Raw genomic sequence first — 18,011 nt, 5'->3', positions numbered from 1 at the left:
GGTTTGAAGTTGAACTGGAGGATGCCGGTGTGTTGTTAGCCGTCAGTTGTTTTCACCCGGATGTGTTTTCGTTCCGGACTCATTCATTCTGTCCGCTCGGGCGGACGGGCGCCGGTGGCGAAGGATGGTTCGCCCGGGGCGCAAATCTAGCCAGGACCGAATCTGTGTGTTTTTCTGGGGTAGACACTGTTCTGGAGTGAGAGCGTGCAGTGGAACATGTTACTGTGTTTTGCTGCATATTGGAGTAAAGTTACCAAACTCGATTGTCCTCTCGTTAGCCGAAGCTAACAACACACCGGCATCCTCCAGTTCAACTTCAAACCTTGGGCTACATGGCCTAACCAGATAACACATTAAAAATTAGAAAAGCACTCGGAGAGCGCAGACCTCCGCCAGGCCATCTGTCTGTCTGTCTGTTTACAGCATAACTCAAAAAGTTATGGATGGATTTTCACCAATTTTTTACAGAATGCCCGGAAGAGCAAAAGTAACAATCGATTAGATTTTGGAGGTAATCCGAATCACCGTCCGGATCCAGAAAAAAATCCTGGATGCAGGATCCTGGATACAGATGGTTTTTTTTTTTCAAAAAAATCCTGGATCCAGACGTGTGGAGGTGTGGATCCAGGTGTGTTGTTAGCTTCGGCTAACAAGAGGACAATCGAGTTTGGTAACTTTACTCCAATATGCAGCAAAACACAGTAACATGTTCCACTGCACGCTCTCACTCCAGAACAGTGTCTACCCCAGAAAAACACACAGATTCGGTCCTGGCTAGATTTGCGCCCTGGACGAACCATCCTTCGCCGCCGGCGCCTGTCCGCCCTAGCGGACAGAATGAATGAGTCCGGAACGAAAACACATCCGGGTGGAAACAACTGACGGCTAACAACACACTGGCATCCTCCAGTTCAACTTCAAACCTTCAAACCTGGGGCTACATGGCCTAACCAGATAACACATTAAAAATTAGACGTAGTGACATTAAACACTAACATTTTCACTTACTTTCTCGTTCGTTTTCCAAGTCGTACTCCTGTTCTTGTTTCTACTTCTTCGTCTTCTTCTTCTCACACCGGTGTATCGGCAAAAATAATCCCCAGTAATCCACTTTCGTTGTGGCTTTTTTATTTGCAGCGTTTCTTTTTTATTTGCAGCGGCGTTTCTTTTTGTTTGCAGTGTTTCTTTTATTTGCAGCAGCGTTTCTTTTTATTTGCAGCGTTTCTTTTTTATTTGCAGGGGTGTTTCTTTTTATTTGCAGCGTTTGTTTTATTTGCAGCGATGGCGGGTCTCGGCCACCGTACGTAAGTGCCAAAGCAACATCCACATGGATGGCAGGACCCAAGGGTTCCCCGCAGAACATTGATCAAAGCATCACACTGCCTCCACCGGCTTGAGTTTCTTCCAAGGTGCCATGCATAGGCGGAAATCCCGGGGGGGACACAGGGGACGTGTCCCCCCCCTTCGATAAAGTTGTCCCCAAAAATCATTGTAAGCACACAAAAACAGTTAAATAATAATATATTAATGTTCAATGAAAGCACAACACAAGCGCTGCAAATTATAAACGTAAAACTTTTATTTTTTAATTGTTGATAGATTATGAACCCCCCTATTTCTCAAAGTGGTTTAGTCCACATGCCGTTTCCAACGGGCGGGGCTACCGGCAGCTCCGTGTGTGTCACCGCGCAAGCCATCCTCTCGTCAACGATGAGAAACTACACTAATGTGTAAAAGCCAGTAAGTCATTTATCACACCACTTGTTCTACAAGCTCACGGTTGTAACATGAAAGTGACATTTCTCCTGCTTTGTCCAAAATCAGCCTCTCTCTCTTTCTCTTTTGCTTTGAAATCAGCCCGCTGGTAAGCTAATAGCCTAGTTTCTGATCGCTAACAGGCTAAAATGAGTAGGCTGTGTGGAATAGCGACAGAGGGGACACAGGAGGACACAGAGAGACAGGGGAAGAAAAAGAATAAGAGAGAGGACACTGAGGACAGAGAGGAAAACAGATAAGGGAAAAGAGGGGAGGAAATACAGAGGCCTAACCTGGCAATAGCCAGATTAATAATTGTGTAGTACTTGATAGTACTCCACAATATCAATCTGGGACCGCTCCATGTAAATCCGTTCGGAGGAAAGAGGCACAGATTGGACAATGCAACAGTATGTCCCGCCTCTGACAGGTTTGTTTTTAGCCAATCGCAGGATCTTCACAACGAGCGGAGCCAATTGGTAGATTAAACTCTTTCCAAAACCCGTAGGTAAAAAAGCACAAACATCTTTACCATCCAGAAATGCGCAAAGCGCCTCTCGTTGTTCTTCCTTCAAAGAAGCGATAGGAGATTCAGCTAAAACTGACTTAATAGCAGCATCTACACGATCGTTGTCCTCCGTTGCCGTGTTTGTTTTGATCTACTGGCGCTTGGTGTCGTCGTCACACCCGGATATCCCGCCCCACACATGAATACCGCTGCGTGATTGGCTCGAACCAACTTGGTGCTGTACGAAAAGTGAAGGCGGGAGCGGAGCAAGATGGTTTCTTGAGAGATTTGTGAACTCACAAATATCGCGAGAAATCAACTTGCTGGCAAGGTTAACAGAGGCCAGGATTTTCAAAAAAGTCTTGTCAGGATATTAATGTCAGATAGAAGCCCAATTCCTATTTTACTGACATTTTAGATTTGTTTCTAGAGAGATATCCAGATCTTGAAACGCATATTTTGATGCCAGATTTTTTTTTTAAATTATTTATTGTAGACTAGTAGTTATCAGCATGACTTAGGCCTGGATGTTCAGTTTGACAGATATCTAATTTATTTTAAAGTCAAAGATTGTTTTAAAAAAAACTTGTCACAAAACATTGTTCATCTTTTTTGGGGAAAATAAATCTTGGATAATTATGCATATTCGCTTTATTTTAGTTTAGTAGTGGGTGTATGCTAATGGCAGTATCCCCTGTGTGTGTGTGTGTGTGTGTGTGTGTGTGTGTGTGTGTGTGTGTGTGTGTGTGTGTGTGTGTGTGTGTGAGTGTGTCTGTGTGTGTGTGTGTGTGTGTCCAATTGTCAGCCAACCAGGTCAGTTGAAATGGCAGAGAAAAGTCATGTCCTCCCCTGCAATTACTCTCTGAAATTTTACTGTTTATTGTCCCCCCCCAAAATAAAATGGGATTTTCGCCCCTGGTGCCATGTGTTCCCTAGGAAAGTGATGCAAACACACCCGACCATCCACGTGATGTAAAAGAAAGCATGATTCATCAGACCAGGCCACCTTCTTCCATTGCTCCGTGGTCCAGTTCTGATGCTCATGTGCCCATTGTTGGTGGTTTCGGCGGTGAATAGGGATCTACATGGGAGCCCTAACGAGTCTGCAGCGATGCAGCCCCATACGCAACAAACTGTGATGCACTGTGTATTCTGACACCTTTCTATCAGAACCAGCAGTAATTTCTTCAGTAATCTGAGCAACTGTAACTCATCTGTTGGATTGGCCTTCCTGCCCATATGCATCAGTGAGCCTTGGCGGCCCATGACCCAGTTGTCGGTTTACCCGCTGTTCCTTCCTTGGACCACTTTTGATAGATACTGACCACTGCAGACCGTAAACACCTCACAAGAGCTGGAGTTTTGAAGATGCTCTGACAAGTTCGTCTGACCGTCACAATCTGGCCCTTGTCAAACTGCCTCAAAGCCTTATGCTTGCCCATTTTTCCTGTTTCTAACAGCCATGTTTGAGGACAAAATGCTGCTTAATAAATTCAACCCATGAACAGGTGCCATGATAATCAGTGTAATTCTGTTCACCTGTTAGTGGTCAGAATGTTTTGCCTGATCAATGTGTAGTCTAATCTGCTGAAGTCATGTTTGATCAGAGTCAGTACACAGACAATTTGTGAGGCTGTTCTCAGTTATAGTGAGGCAAAGAATAAGTCCACAAATGTACAAACCTTTATTCATGCTCACAGATGTTTAATTATCATGGAAAAAAACACTGAAAATGTAATTGAACATGTATGAAAGACATGCAGCAAGTTTCCAACGTGTCTATATTCCTAATTCTACAAACACCAGCCTCTTGTTTAGTTTCTTGTAAGGTAAATCAAAAAAAAGTGAGGTAAGTAGGTAAACTCTTGGCTGTTCATTCATTCAACTCCTCATATGAAGTCAAAATGCATCAAGTTATAACAACGCATGATTTCAAGTTCTGAAATGATCAGAAAATACAAACATTTAAAATTGAAAGTTAAAAAATTCTGCCTGGTTTAAAACCACGTCACAGATCTGAAACAGCTCTTTCAACAGTTTTTAATGAGTCACTGCTGTTCTGGTGATTCTCGTCCTGACTGCTGCCCTCGACAATGAATCAGAGAATCCTTATATGACATCTTGAACAGTTCATGGCCATGGACTGAAGTCATTGTCCTCAAACTCACTTACTCACTTGTTGGGTACCATGAAGTTCCATTTTGAACCCAGTATTGTTTTGTTGTATATGCTGCCCTATGGAGCCATTATTAACAAACCTAAGATTTCATTTCATCCGTTTGGAGATAATATACAAATTTATCAACACATGAAAAGAAACAGTGAAGACTCTGCCCTTTCTGGACAGATCAAAAGTTTTAGAAATCATAATTGTTTTTTTTAAAGAATGAAGTGAAAAATGACAGCTAGACAGGGATGTTACCTGATCTGAATCCAGAAGAACATCTTTTAGGTATTTTAAAAGACAAATGTAGAACAAAACAAGTCCTCCAATAAGGAGCTTCTGAAGAATGGCACATCTCGGCAGACATTTGCGCAACACTGGTGTCCTTCATGCTGAGGATCGAGGCTGTTGGCTAATATAAAAGTGAACATAGGAATTTCCATCCATCCATTCTCTATACACCGCTTTATCCTCACTAGGGTCATGGGGGGTGCTGGAGTCTATCCCAGCTGAAGGCAGGGGACACCCTGGACAGGTCACCAGTCTGTCACAGGGCTACATATACAGACACACAATCACACTCACATTCACACCCACGGACAATTTAGAGTAACCAATTAACCTCAGCATGTTTTTGGACTGTGGGAGGAAGCCGGAGTACCCGGAGAAAACCCACGCATGCACAGGGAGAACATGCAAACTCCATGCAGAAAGATCCCAGGCCCACCCCGGGATTTGAACCGGGGATCTTCTTGCTGCAAGGCAAAAGTGCTAACCACTACCCCACTGTGCAGCCCCAGACGAATTTCAATTCATTAAATCTAAACTGCTGGTTTATCTAATGATATAAAACTGTTGAATATTATCACACAGCCCAACTTTGACAAATATAAAACAGCATATGATCTCACTTCGGTGGACAGGTTGATTTTTATTGAAAAACTCAATCACTTGCCTGATACATTAAAAACACCCAGAAAAGAGAACACAATGATAATAAGATTTTGTTTCAAACACTTCGTGGTTGCATTTAAAAACAGAAAGCAAAATTTGTCAGTGACAACAGAATTCAAAAAACAAGCAAACAATTTCATTTTGGGGTTAAAACTTGTCACACAAAGCCATGTATCGTCAACATTTTTTCAGCCAATTGGAATGAAGCTATCAACAAAAATGAAGTGAGGGAATTAAATAATCTGTTTCTGTGGAGGTCCTGAAAAAGTACAACACATACAGTTTGACAATTACATCAGAAAATCTTCTCCGTTATTCACAAAGCAACACTTCAACACATACATCAAAGTCATCTGATCTGAACAAACTGAAGTCTCTATGAGTTGAACTTTTAACTTTAACTGTCTTATAGAAAGCTGAAGCATTACCTGATATGAAACCAGTCAGGTTTGTCACTTATACATTTTGCTGCACTGGAAACTGGTTTCATTTCATTTTAATTTTTTAACAAAGACCCACCACAGAAATACAGACTGAAGTTGAACTGGATTGCAACCAATTTACATACACATGAACTGGACATGAGAATTACAAAAATAATTAATAAAAAACTATCTTGATGTGTAAACTAATTTTCACTACATTAAATCGAAGCAACATCATGTCTTTCCACTCAGCTCCAACAGAAACTGATAACCAAAAAGAAATAAACTATTCGGTCTTTTCTCAGAAGTATGACGTCTCCAACCGTCGTTCTTTCGTAAATATAATGTGCTTCTGGAAAAGTCGACATGCATCCATTGGCTGGGTTGGCAGATTTTTAAACATCCATGAGTCACAGTCTGAAATGCAACAAACTCACAGAATCTACGAGACCTACTTTAATCCTGAACGTTGTGAATGAATGTGTGTTCTACTGAGATCTGTTCCCACCGATGTTCCAGGACTACAGCTTCTCACCTGTGTGAGTTCTCATATGGATAGTCAGCTGCCCACGCTGAGTGAAATGTTTCCCACATCTTTCACAAGAATATGGCTTCTCACCTGTGTGAGTTCTCATGTGAACAGTCACACTGCTACTGTGATTGAAACTTTTCCCACATCTTTCACAAGAATACGGCTTCTCACCTGTGTGAGTTCTCATGTGGACAGTCAGATGACCATTTTGGCGGAAACGTTTCCCACATTTTTCACAAGAAAACCGTTTCTCACCGCTGTGAATACTCATATGGACTTTCAGCTGATACCGTGAACTAAAACTTTTCCCGCATGCATTGCAATCATTTGGTTTTACACCTTTGTGGATTTGGTGATGTTTCTTGATTTGGTGTTTATTCTTAAAAATGTTTCCAAAAACATCACATTTTATAGATTTTTCATTTGTATCAACATCACAGTGATGTTCTGACATTGAAGACTTGGCTCCATTGCAATTGCTATGACTCTTTGGTTTTGGTGTTTCATTTCTAGTTGAACGTGAGGCTACAAGCTTGCTTCCGTCCTGATGTGGGCTCTCAGCTACTGTTGAATTGTAACAGAGGAGGTGGTCACTGTTTGGTTTGAGTTCACTGAGGTCACTGTCCATATCAGTTGAAATCGATAGAAAAGTGTCAGTCGCTTGATTCAGTACAAGCTGCTCTCCCTGCTGACTGGTGCACAGTTCCTCCTGGTCCTCTTTTATCTGTGGAGGTTCTGCCTCTTTCTGGTCCAGACAAAACTTGTTCTCCTGGTTACAGAGATGCTGATTAGCGAGACCATTCCCCTCTTTACAGACATCTTGATGTTGGTGGTCTGAAAGGACAGCAGGACACATGAAAAAAGTTATTAACATGATAATAAGGAAACAAACATTTGAGAGAAGACCTTTAATCTCCTGACCACCAGAATGGTCAGATTGTTTTTAATACGTATTTTCTATATATGAAAATGTTTGTATGGGGGGGGGGGGCGCTCGTGCACTGTGATGGCGTAGACGCGTTTTGTGGCGGCTCTACACTCTTCTTTATATTTAATGCCTTAAAGACTGTATCCAGCTATATTTTATCTCCGGTTAAGCCACTGAAATACAGGACAACTTCTAGACCGTGGTTTTTTGCATCATGTCTCCAAAGAAAGACGACAGCCTCAGGACAGTGTCTCAGCCTAACTCATCGGCCGCTAGCAACGAGGCTTAGTTTCCTGTCTCATGGCGGATTTAAAGAAGTCCATGGAGGGTCGTCTCGACTCCATTGACTCTACCCTTTCAACACTTCAAAGGGAACACAGTGAAACTAAACAGCGTATGGAAGGTATGGACGAAGCATTAACAGCAAATGACGCTAGGATATCGGCACTAGAAGCTACTTGTAATGACTTACAGGTGGCTAACAGTACGTTAAGGGCCATGCTCAACGATATGGAGGGGCGCTCCCGCAGACTCAATATCAGGATCGCTAGTATTCAAGAGGGCCAAGAAAATGGCAATCCCTTCGAGCTTGTGTCACGTCTGATCCCCGAACTACTCGGGCAGGACAGTTTCAGCAAGCCGGTTAAAATAGATCGTGCACACCGCTCCTTAAGACCTAAACCATCTCCTAATGAGCGTCCACGAGTCATCATTGCCAAAGTACATAATGACCGCGACGTGGATAATATCTTTCGGCTCGCCCGTCAACAGACACCACTACAACACCATTGGCAGAGAATCTCCATTTACCCGGACTACACCACCGAGGTTTTATCCCAGCGCCAGTCCTTCAACGCTGTGAGGAAGAGGCTTACCGACACTGGTGCCAGGTGCACGCTCTTTCTACTATGGAGTAGTTGTGGAAGTGGCTGTAGAGTTTTATCTTTAGACTGTAGGGTTAGTGGACTCCATTACCCAGCCGCCTCCTAAGTAAGTATTGGGTTGTGTAGCCTGTTCATGTGCTGCGTTTTTGGGCCTGTTCTGGGTGATTGTTTTAATTTGTTGTGTGTCGCACTGCCGATTGTATTGTATACCATGTCAGACCTGACCCTTTGTAACATAGGCTCTTTAAATGCAGGATGACACATCCAGGTCAGGTGTAAGTCCTATCACTAGTGTGTAAGGTTCACAGTCGCCAAGTCGCCCGAAGCGACCAGAACGATGCCCGGGCGATAAACAGATACAATTTATACATTTCTCATCGCCCAGCTGGGCGACAAGCATTTTATAAATAAATAAATTGAAAGATTTCTAACCTTTCGCTTTGTTCTGCGCAGGCAGTGTTGCCAACTTAGCGACTTTTTTTGTCAAAAGCAACTAGCAACAAATCTAGCAACTTTTTCTGCCGTTTTGGAGACTCTGATAGGAAAACTCGGATCATTCTGCAGTTAGTTTTCAACGAGCAGCAGGGGCTGCTGTGAGCTCCTCCCCCTCCCAAAGCACAGGCTGTCAGTCCAGGGGCTCGACACACGGGAGGCGACAACAGCTGCACTCCATTCATTTTTTATGGCTGCTGTGCGACGAGACGAACATCACTTTCCCCCCTCCCAACAACACGACGGCGACATTCGTGCATGTGAAATTTCGCACGCGTTCACGTAGACGTGCACCCACTGGCTTGCAACGCGATACAAGAAAGTTGAAAAATGTTCAACTTTGGTCGCTGTCGCCTGGAGCTTCAACCAATCAGCGAGGGTTTCACTCACTGACCAAAGAGCTTTCAGCATGTTATACAGTACAGTCCGCTCCTATACATTAATGGTCCGCTTTGGAAAAAAGTTCTGGGCTAAGGCGAAAGTAGGCCCGGAATTTTTCTGGATCTTTTCTGAGATCTGGCATCAAATGGTGGTATACTCCATGCTCTTTCCGAGATGGCAACTTCTAGCACGATGAAACTGGTAAAAACTAACAGGAGAACCAGAATGGCTGCCAACACCCTGGACAACATTATGACAATCCAGATGTGTACATCCTCAGTCAGAGAGTTTGACCCAGATCAAGCTATAGACAGCTGGCTGAGTGGTGCCAAAGCACCCAGGAGGCCAGCTCTGATGGAGAGACTGAAAAAAGCGTAGGCTGGTGGTCCACAATCTCAGGAAGCACCAGACCAGCAGCAGGAAGCAGAAGTCCAGCAGCAGGAAGCAGAAGTCCAGCAGCAGGCAGCTGCTCAGGAAGATATTGATGAGGAGGAGGAGGAGGAGGAAGTTCAATGGCAAGAGGAAGGCATGGAGGATGATGTTGATGAGGGGTTTCTAGATGATTTCAACCCAGAAATGACTGAGGAAGATGTCGTTGCTGGGCTCAAGAGACTGGCACAATTTGAAGCTGTTGATGAGTTGATGTGGATGGACATCTAGTTCAACTAAGTTGTGATTGTAAAGATGAATAGAGACTGATTTTTTTTTTGTAATGAGAGACTGATTATTTCGATTGTAATAGTAAGCAGGTTGTAAGAGAAGAGCTCATTAAAAGAAATTGACTTCCTGAGAAGTTATATTTATTTTTTTATTTTATGTAAACAATGCGAAGTACGGGCCACTAGTTTTTTGTACGGGCTACCAGAAATTTAGATTTGGCAGGAGTTGGTGGCCCGTGTTTTCCTGTACGGGCCACCAGAGATTTTGACGAAGCTTACACACTGCTATCACCATAACTTCTTGGAACTGTAGAGGCCTTGACAGTGCTGTTAAGAGAGCTAAGGTATTTACACACTTAAAATCACTGTCATCAGATATAATCTTCCTTCAGGAAACCCACATTATACCAGTAGAACAGAGGAAGTTAAGATCTAATTGCATATCACAGGTATACCAATCAACGTTTTCCTCTAAAGCCAGAGGGGTTGCCATACTCATTCGTAAAACGATCCCATTTGTGTTTAAATCCGTGACTTGTGATCCAAACGGGAGGTTTCTTCTTGTTTCCGGTGCAGTAAATTCTTACGAATTAGTTCTTTTAAACATCTATGCGCCTAACTTTGATAACCAGGACTTTTTTCACAGAGTCTTCAATCTTATATCAGACTATATAAATAATTTCTGTATCATCATTGGCGGTGACTTTAATTGTTACCAAAACCCGAAGCGAGACCGATCTTCATCTAAAATTGCTGCTCCTTTAAAGTCCACTCAGATTCTTAATAATCTTATGGAAACTCACGACCTGGTTGATGTTTGGAGGCACCAGCACCCTTTAGACTAACAATATTCTTTCTTCTCTGTTGTTCATGGTAGTTTCTCCAGATTGGATTATTTCTTAATCAGTTCTAACCTCATCCCAAATGTTGTTGGTTCGTCCTATTGTGGCATATTAATTTCAGACCATGCTCCACTTATCATTAAAATTAATTTTGATCAGCCCCTATGAACATATACACACGTGGACAAAATTGTTGGTACCCCTCAGTTAAAGAAGGAAAAACCCACAATTCTCACTGAAATCACTTGAAACTCACAAAAGTAACAATAAATAAAAATTTATTGAAAATTAATTAATCAAAATCAGCCATCACTTTTGAATTGTTGATTAACATAATTATTTAAAAAAACAAACTAATGAAACAGGCCTGGACAAAAATGATGGTACCTCTATAAAAGATTGAAAACTATTATTGTATGTCTCTTGTTCTGTAAAACAAAAAGTTCATAACTAAATTTTTTTAAAAAAATGTTTGTATGAACAGTGTCTTTGAGTGAAGGACACTGTTCAACCACCCTTCTCACAATGTGAGAAAGGTGCCTTCAAATAGAATTTATCACTATTCTTATTATTATCATGAGGAAACAAACATCCGAGAGAAGACATTTAACCCTCTGATCCTCAAGCCCTGTCTGGGCAGTCACATTGTTCCTCACAGTGGGCTCATCCTTAACAGCAATATAAAGTCTTGTATCTCTGTGGAAACAGCACCACCAGGACTAGAAGTAGAGAAAGTTCTGAAATTACACCTGTGCACAATAGCACAGTGCTGGCACAAATCAACGAACAAAAATGAAACAATGACACAGGCACTGATGTATCCAGGCAACGACAAGGCCCCAAACAGACAGTTTAAGTAAATGTCAATGAGTTAAGATGCAACAGCAGAATTTCTGTCTCTAAATTAATGTAACTCAGAGTTCTAGTTAGGATCTTACATTAGTCACATTCCTCTGTTAGTTCATTAAGAAAATCATTGTTTTACATACCTGATGTGTTGTGGGTTAGGGTTACGATTAGGGTTGGGGGGGGGGGCAGACAGGCGGTGTAGGTTTGGAGAAATGAACGTGTCATCCGGAGGTCGACCGCCCCCTGCTACGTGTGCGTGGTAGGCAGTTAAACGATTAAACGACTAGTCGCGCACATCCCTAGTTGGAGCCACCCGAATCTTGATTACGCGCCCCGGTCATGCCCCGCTCTCAGTCAATCACAGAAAAGTATGCTGTTTTTACTGTGTGAAATCTCTGAACCGTGTGCCACAAGGCGAGTCATTTGCGATCAGGAAAAGCGAGAAAGAGGAGGTTTTTGTTGAGTTTATGCTACAGTTGTGAGATATGGTACATAGTGAGGGTTGAAGAATTGAACATAGAAGGAAAAGAAGGTAAACTGGACATGAAATTAATATTTTTATGGGTCAAAAAGTTTTGATCACGAACATGTTTCAGGTACAGGTTTTTAAATGGCCAAATGCAGATATACATGGGAATGTGTCTTCACCCCTGACTGCCTGTTTGTAATAAAAATAATAACAAACATACATATAAGTAGAAATAAAATAGTTAAAATAGAACTGTTTAATTGAGCATTTTTTTACCTCAAAATGCACCAGATTGCAGGAAAATGATTCCATTCTTTCCGCTATCACTGACACACAAATTTGTGGCTTTTTGTGGCTCATTGTTATTCTTATGAGTGAGCCACAGTGGTAGCCTAGCCGTGCTAGACAACCCACGGCAACTAATTTAATTCTCTGCCAGGGTGGGTCTAGTTACCCTCCATAAGGCTCGAGGCTGGATTCTCCTAAAACTGGCCGGACCAATCACCATGAAGTGTAGAGTCAGAAGGCGGGCGTAACTAAGTGACAACAGAGGCGTGACGATTCTGACAGAAACAACCAGAAACAACTCGCCTAGCCGCGCTAGACAACCCACGGCAACACATTTAATTCTCTGCCAGGGTCGACAACAAAAACGACAACAGTCGTTGAGCTCCATTAGCACCGACTCTGAATAATCTTTCTGTTAACATGTCTGTAATATACTTGAGCTTCACCCATTGACTGTATAAATAAGGCTTCACCGAACTACCGCATCCTCTGATTTCTGGCGCTCTAGGAGCCTATTCGTTGCGCTGATTGGTTGTATACCTACCCAATTGCTGCAGAGTGATTTGATAGACAACCTTTTAGCCCGCCTCCCTCCCTGTCGAGCGGCCCTAGACCCTTGTGCCTTCAGAACATGGGTCTAGCAGGGCTAGGCTACCACAGTGGCTCTTCATTTCAAACTCCTAGTGCAAGCATAGGGAGGAAAAGCTTAAATGATGGAGACAAAAATAGAAAAGGCAGCATTCACAAAGAAAAATACTTTCTGTACATTTCATATGTCTTAAACCACCAAATCCTCCTGAGATCCAGGAAAAAAAGTCTTGTCTTTTTTATTTATTTATTTATTTGATCTTAAATGAAGTGTTGGGGTGGTAAAGAAATAAAACATGTATGAACAGATTTTTTAAACATACATTAAAACTTCACAATAACAATTCACACTGACTTTGCACGAGCCAAAAGCATGTGTGGCAACGGTTGTGGTCAACCACAAAAAGACGTGTAAGTCCCTGATGGCTTCATGAGAGATGTACCACAATAATTTGGGGCAAGGCTGGTCATAGGCTAATGAAGAACTGATTAAATGTCCACATCCACTCGTCAAAGAGGGCACTAGGCTTGGCCATTAACAACAACAACTAATTCCCAAACAGCTTTATCAGATGCTTCATCAGATGCCAACAATGAGGTGTCTTCATCGATGACATCTGATGAGGCAGTTAGATTTGTTTTTTCTCTCACCCTCTCCTGTCTCAACCACTGGGCTGTCATCTTCTGAAAGGTTTAGCTCTGAATCTCCCTTAATGATTCTCTGAAGAATTACCTCTGCCTCTGTCAAACACCTGTTTACTAAAGATAAAAGTGAAGTCAACAGAAGTCCAAAGTCCTGACGTGCACTGCAGTGTACGTTCATAAATCAATTGTTTTTCCTCTGAAAATAACTAATCCAATCTCTGAAAACACACTCAAAATACTTTTTAGAATTTTATTTATTATAAGCAGTCAAAATATAGCATCAAAAAACTATTTAAATATAAATATCTTCCTTGCTTTTCTTCCTGTCGTAAAATGTGCTCAATGGGCTGACTGCCATTTTGAAAAGACCCACAAATGGAGTTGGAAAGACACACCTCCACAAATGTGACATCATTTTAGAGCTAAGGTTGTCCCCTTTAAGGAACATCAGGACTTAAAAGTGTGGCATATATAGCATTGGAGAAATTAACAAGAAATGAATGTGCACTACAGTGCAAAACATGGCTTTCACACTTCATTAGGACAATTATTTATATTCAGCCACTAAAGTAAGTGAGTTGATGTTTGCCTCTTTTCTTTGGGATTATTATGAACCCTGAAATTTAAAGACCACCGTGGAGTCGGTAGAGAAATGTAAAAGTTATCCTGCTTTTCATCCACACAAACCGCAGCTCCTCTCTTTACTTCTATCAGCTTATTCAGACCATTGTTCAAGATTAACTGGTGTTCCGATCAACTGGTGATATTCAGTGAGCGAGACAGCTGTTAAAACCGCATATCGTAGGTGTCTGTACCGATGCCTGTTCAAAACACACAGACGTCAATAAACTGTTCCGAAATGTTCTTGTTGCAGCTTTAACATTGTCGTTATTGCTCTGTTTGGACTCACGGCTGTTCAGTCTACCAGTAAAATACTCGGTTTAATGAGGACTTCCACCTAACGGAGTGGAAATATCGCTTCACTGCGGCAGTGTGACGATCTCCATCAGATTAACTGGTGACAGTCTGTGTCCTCAGTCGGACAGAAACAGCAAGAGAAGTTCTAATACCGTTTTCAAAGCTTACTGTGATAAACCACTGTGTTGTTCTACTTTTAAACAGATTTTAAGTAAAACAATGATATCCTATAAATCATCTGACCACATTCTAACCAGAGATTTCACATTCCAGCCTTCAGAACGTCGATATGCTTCATCTAATTTTCCCCCGTTATTCAGGATTTATTTATTTTACTGGGGCATTGCAAGTTAATCAACATTGTATTCTGTAGAATCAATGCATTGTAAATTAAATGCACTGACTTTATAGAACACAAAATTAAAGTATTTTATTTTATTTCTAAAGACGTAGAACAATAATAGAGACGAGGATATTTATTCTACAAAACCTTAACGAGCCCACCCTTGAACTATACAGCTAGCTGCTGTTTCAAACAAGATCTCACAACTCAAGACGTGAAACAATAAAATAAGAATGAATAAAAACAAAACCTTGAGGTCAATTTGATGTTTAGAAATAGTGAAGATTTTGACTACTACTATAAATAGCTTGAAGAGGCTTTGAGATCGTTATTGTGGTAAAGAGGCCCTACAAAGGGATCAATCCCACATCATTTTACTGCACAATTACAATGACAATCAAAATACTTGACATCCAATCAACATTGCTCCTTGATGCTTTTTTGTGTTTTTTGGCTCCAATTTGTTTTAGGGAGGGTGACTGTCAATCTGCAGCAATTGAAATCTAAATATTTAATTGACAAAACACGTCCAAACTGACCATTTCCATGAGCCCCATGGGACCAAAAAGAAGTGAATGGCCAGTAACTGGATACAGTTGGTGGTGGATTTGATTCTTTTTTCTATAGACGGAAAGTATTGCATTTAAATTCACAAGGAACATATCAACTTTGATATCAACATATCAACTCTGTACTCATAATAATCTCGTAAAAGTCACCAAATATGTCCAGTATAAACTGGCTCATTATTCATTGCAACCCATCATTATTAGGGATCAAGCCAGTCTCAGTTATCCTGACACAAAGTGGTTAGTGGAAAGTGGCATAAGTTTTCACAGACTGTAAACTATCATGAGAGCAGCAGAAACCTTTCTTTTTCTCTTTCCAAGAATATGTACTACATGAAGAGCATTTAGGGCACAGGAACAGACCGACTGTGCTGAGTGCATCATCGTGCTGAATTGTTCCACGCTAAGTTCCATCTGCAGATTCCCTCTCAGACTAAAAACTGCCTCTTCACTGAACTCCTTTACACTTATATATATTTATGACTACCAATAGCTGTGAATAAATGTTATTTTTTTTCCTTTTTATTAGCTTTATTTGACAGGTAAGTAGAGAGACAGACGGAAAAGTAGGAAGAAAACCTACAGCAGAAAGCAGTGAGCTGGAGTTGAACCCGGGCCACTGCATCGGGTTTATCTTCCTGTTTATAGATCTCCTGTTCAGTCACCTGAGCTGATGCCCCAGTATATGTGATTTACTGAAAGGAATTGGTGTCTTTTCTCAGTGACATGTCAGTTTAGAGTAGTATGACACAACAAAGTTCTGCTGCTGGTTTGAACATGAATGTCCTGTGAATTTTGCTAAATTGCTGCATTTCAAATCCAATACGTTAAATACCGCTGGGCTGTTTTGGTCAAATTTTGACGTTTGTGTTATTTAAATAAGACAGTGTAGCTGCAATGTGATCTAAACCTGCCAATACTGTATCAATATATTAATGTTATACTGCAACACTTCGGCATTCTGTTATCACCCGGCTTGGTGAACTTCTTGTTAAATAACGTGCATACTGTGTGCTGGTCTCCTGTCTCCTGCTTTGACAGGAGTAAACAGTAAACTGCAGTAAACAGTGATCGCAGCTCCACTCGTCCCAACCGCGGTGACGTAGTTTTTCTTTCATGTAGCCTGACAGCGCATGACTTTAAAAATGAGAACGCCTCTTATTTTCAGTTATTTTGTCAAGACCGAAATGTATAGAACAGCAGAAATCTCATTTTATAGACCAAGTTGTCCCATTGTTTATTTTCTGGTCAGTACGTAAGGAGTCCTGAAATGCCATGCCTACGAAACATCTGTCTCAGAAACCCTGCTATCACCAGTTGATCGGAACACCAGTTCATCTTGAACACCATCACAGTTCAACAAACCTGTTGTGTGGAACTTTCTCTCTGCTTTCCAGATGACATCCAGCAGTCTGCGCTGACGATCGATCTCCTCCTCGTACTGAACGATGGTTTTCTCAAACTCCGTGAATATTTCTTCAGCAGCAGCAGTTAGTCGCTCGTTGATCAACTCTCTCAGACTCTGGACTGAATCCATCTTTACTTTAAGTGATCAAATATGAATCTGATCTTTTGAAACGTCCACTCATCGGTATACACGAGCAGCGGCTTGACGAAGCTAATGCTAACAACGGTTTGACTTCACTTCCGCTGGATGTTGTTTTTACTTACTCCACCTTCAAAATAATATATTCTCTTTTGATGACTGCTGATTGAAGTAAAGTTATTATTATTATTATTATTATTATTATTATTATTATTATAAGAAGAAGAAGAAGAAGAAATAATTAAAGGTGAAAAAAGTTAAAGTAATAAATAGTTCAAAATACAGAAGTCACAAAAGGGATTTTTGAAAAATAAATAATGTGAGTATAAATTTTGTCCATCAGGGGATAGTATACAGACTCCAAGTACATTCTCACGTAAAATGGAAAAATGTACAACATTGTGAACCAAAACAAGTAATCGTGTTCCAACAGTAACAAACTGATGGAGATTTTATTCACTTTGTTTGAACAGTACAAAATAATTCAAGTACTTACAAGAGACTTGAAATAAGAGGACCGTATAGGAACAATACTCCACTAACAGAGCATTCTTAACCAAAACCTAATTTAAGCAGCCTTATGTATTTTGAGCAACATGCATATAAGATAAGATAAGATAAGATAAGATAAGATAAGATAAGATAAGATAAGATAGACTTTATTGATCTCACAAAGGAGAAATTTACTGTTACAGGGCTCTTAGAAACAAAAAACAGAGGAGTGCAAAAGTCCCGAAAGTGCAAGAACAAGATAATAAATATTGCACATAATAACAACTACACAGTAGTGTTATACAGTCTGATGGCAGTGGGGATGAAGGACCTGCGGTAGCGCTCCTTCTTGCACTGAGGGTGTCTGAGTCTCGTGCTAAAGGAGCTGCTCAGCTCCACCACAGATTCAAATATCAAAAGTAACATTGTCAGAAAGTGGACTCTGTCAGTGGTTCACGAATATAAATAATAATTGCTGGTGAGTTACTGATGCTGTTGGACTGGGAGCCCGCTTTAACTGCTTTATACTTGATGCTGTTATTTTATAAACTGGCAGCTTAATCAACACTCCATCCTCCTCTCTAAGGTCATCATACATTTGTAGAGGTGGCGTCCTGAACAATTCCAAAGATCATCGGAAAAAGCATTCTAGTTCATTTGATTTAAAGACCTACTGGACGAAAGGAAGAAAAAGTCTATTTCCCTCTGAACTGTATTAAAGTGGAAATATATCGTTGTAGAAATGGATCCTCTCCAGTCAAATTTTGATTTAAATACATT

The 18,011-nt window shown here is 41.1% G+C and overlaps 1 protein-coding gene across 1 annotated transcript; it reads right to left on the bottom strand.

The window, feature by feature from the left end:
• Positions 1 to 5,338: 5,338 nt before the first annotated feature.
• Positions 5,339 to 16,835, bottom strand: LOC127534404 (zinc finger protein 182-like). Its single transcript, XM_051949508.1, has 2 exons — positions 16,559 to 16,835; positions 5,339 to 7,172 (listed from the first exon to the last, which is right to left on the bottom strand). Exons 1-2 carry the CDS (start codon positions 16,728 to 16,730, stop codon positions 6,328 to 6,330), a joined length of 1,017 nt encoding a protein of 338 aa, XP_051805468.1. The 5' UTR covers positions 16,731 to 16,835; the 3' UTR covers positions 5,339 to 6,327.
• Between the last annotated feature and the right edge of the window lie 1,176 nt (positions 16,836 to 18,011).

This window comes from Acanthochromis polyacanthus, chromosome 6 (genome assembly GCF_021347895.1).
Source record: "Acanthochromis polyacanthus isolate Apoly-LR-REF ecotype Palm Island chromosome 6, KAUST_Apoly_ChrSc, whole genome shotgun sequence".
NCBI classification, from domain to species: Eukaryota; Metazoa; Chordata; class Actinopteri; family Pomacentridae; genus Acanthochromis; species Acanthochromis polyacanthus.
This window is presented reverse-complemented; position numbering and strand designations above follow the sequence as displayed.

Coding starts and splice junctions, on each gene's coding strand:
- LOC127534404 (XM_051949508.1), bottom strand. CDS start 16,730: ATGGATTCAGTCCAGAGTCTGAGAGAGTTGATCAACGAGCGACTAACT. Junction 7,173..16,558: donor GAGAAAGTTCCACACAACAG/GTTTGTTGAACT, acceptor CTGTCCTTTCAG/ACCACCAACATCAAGATGTC.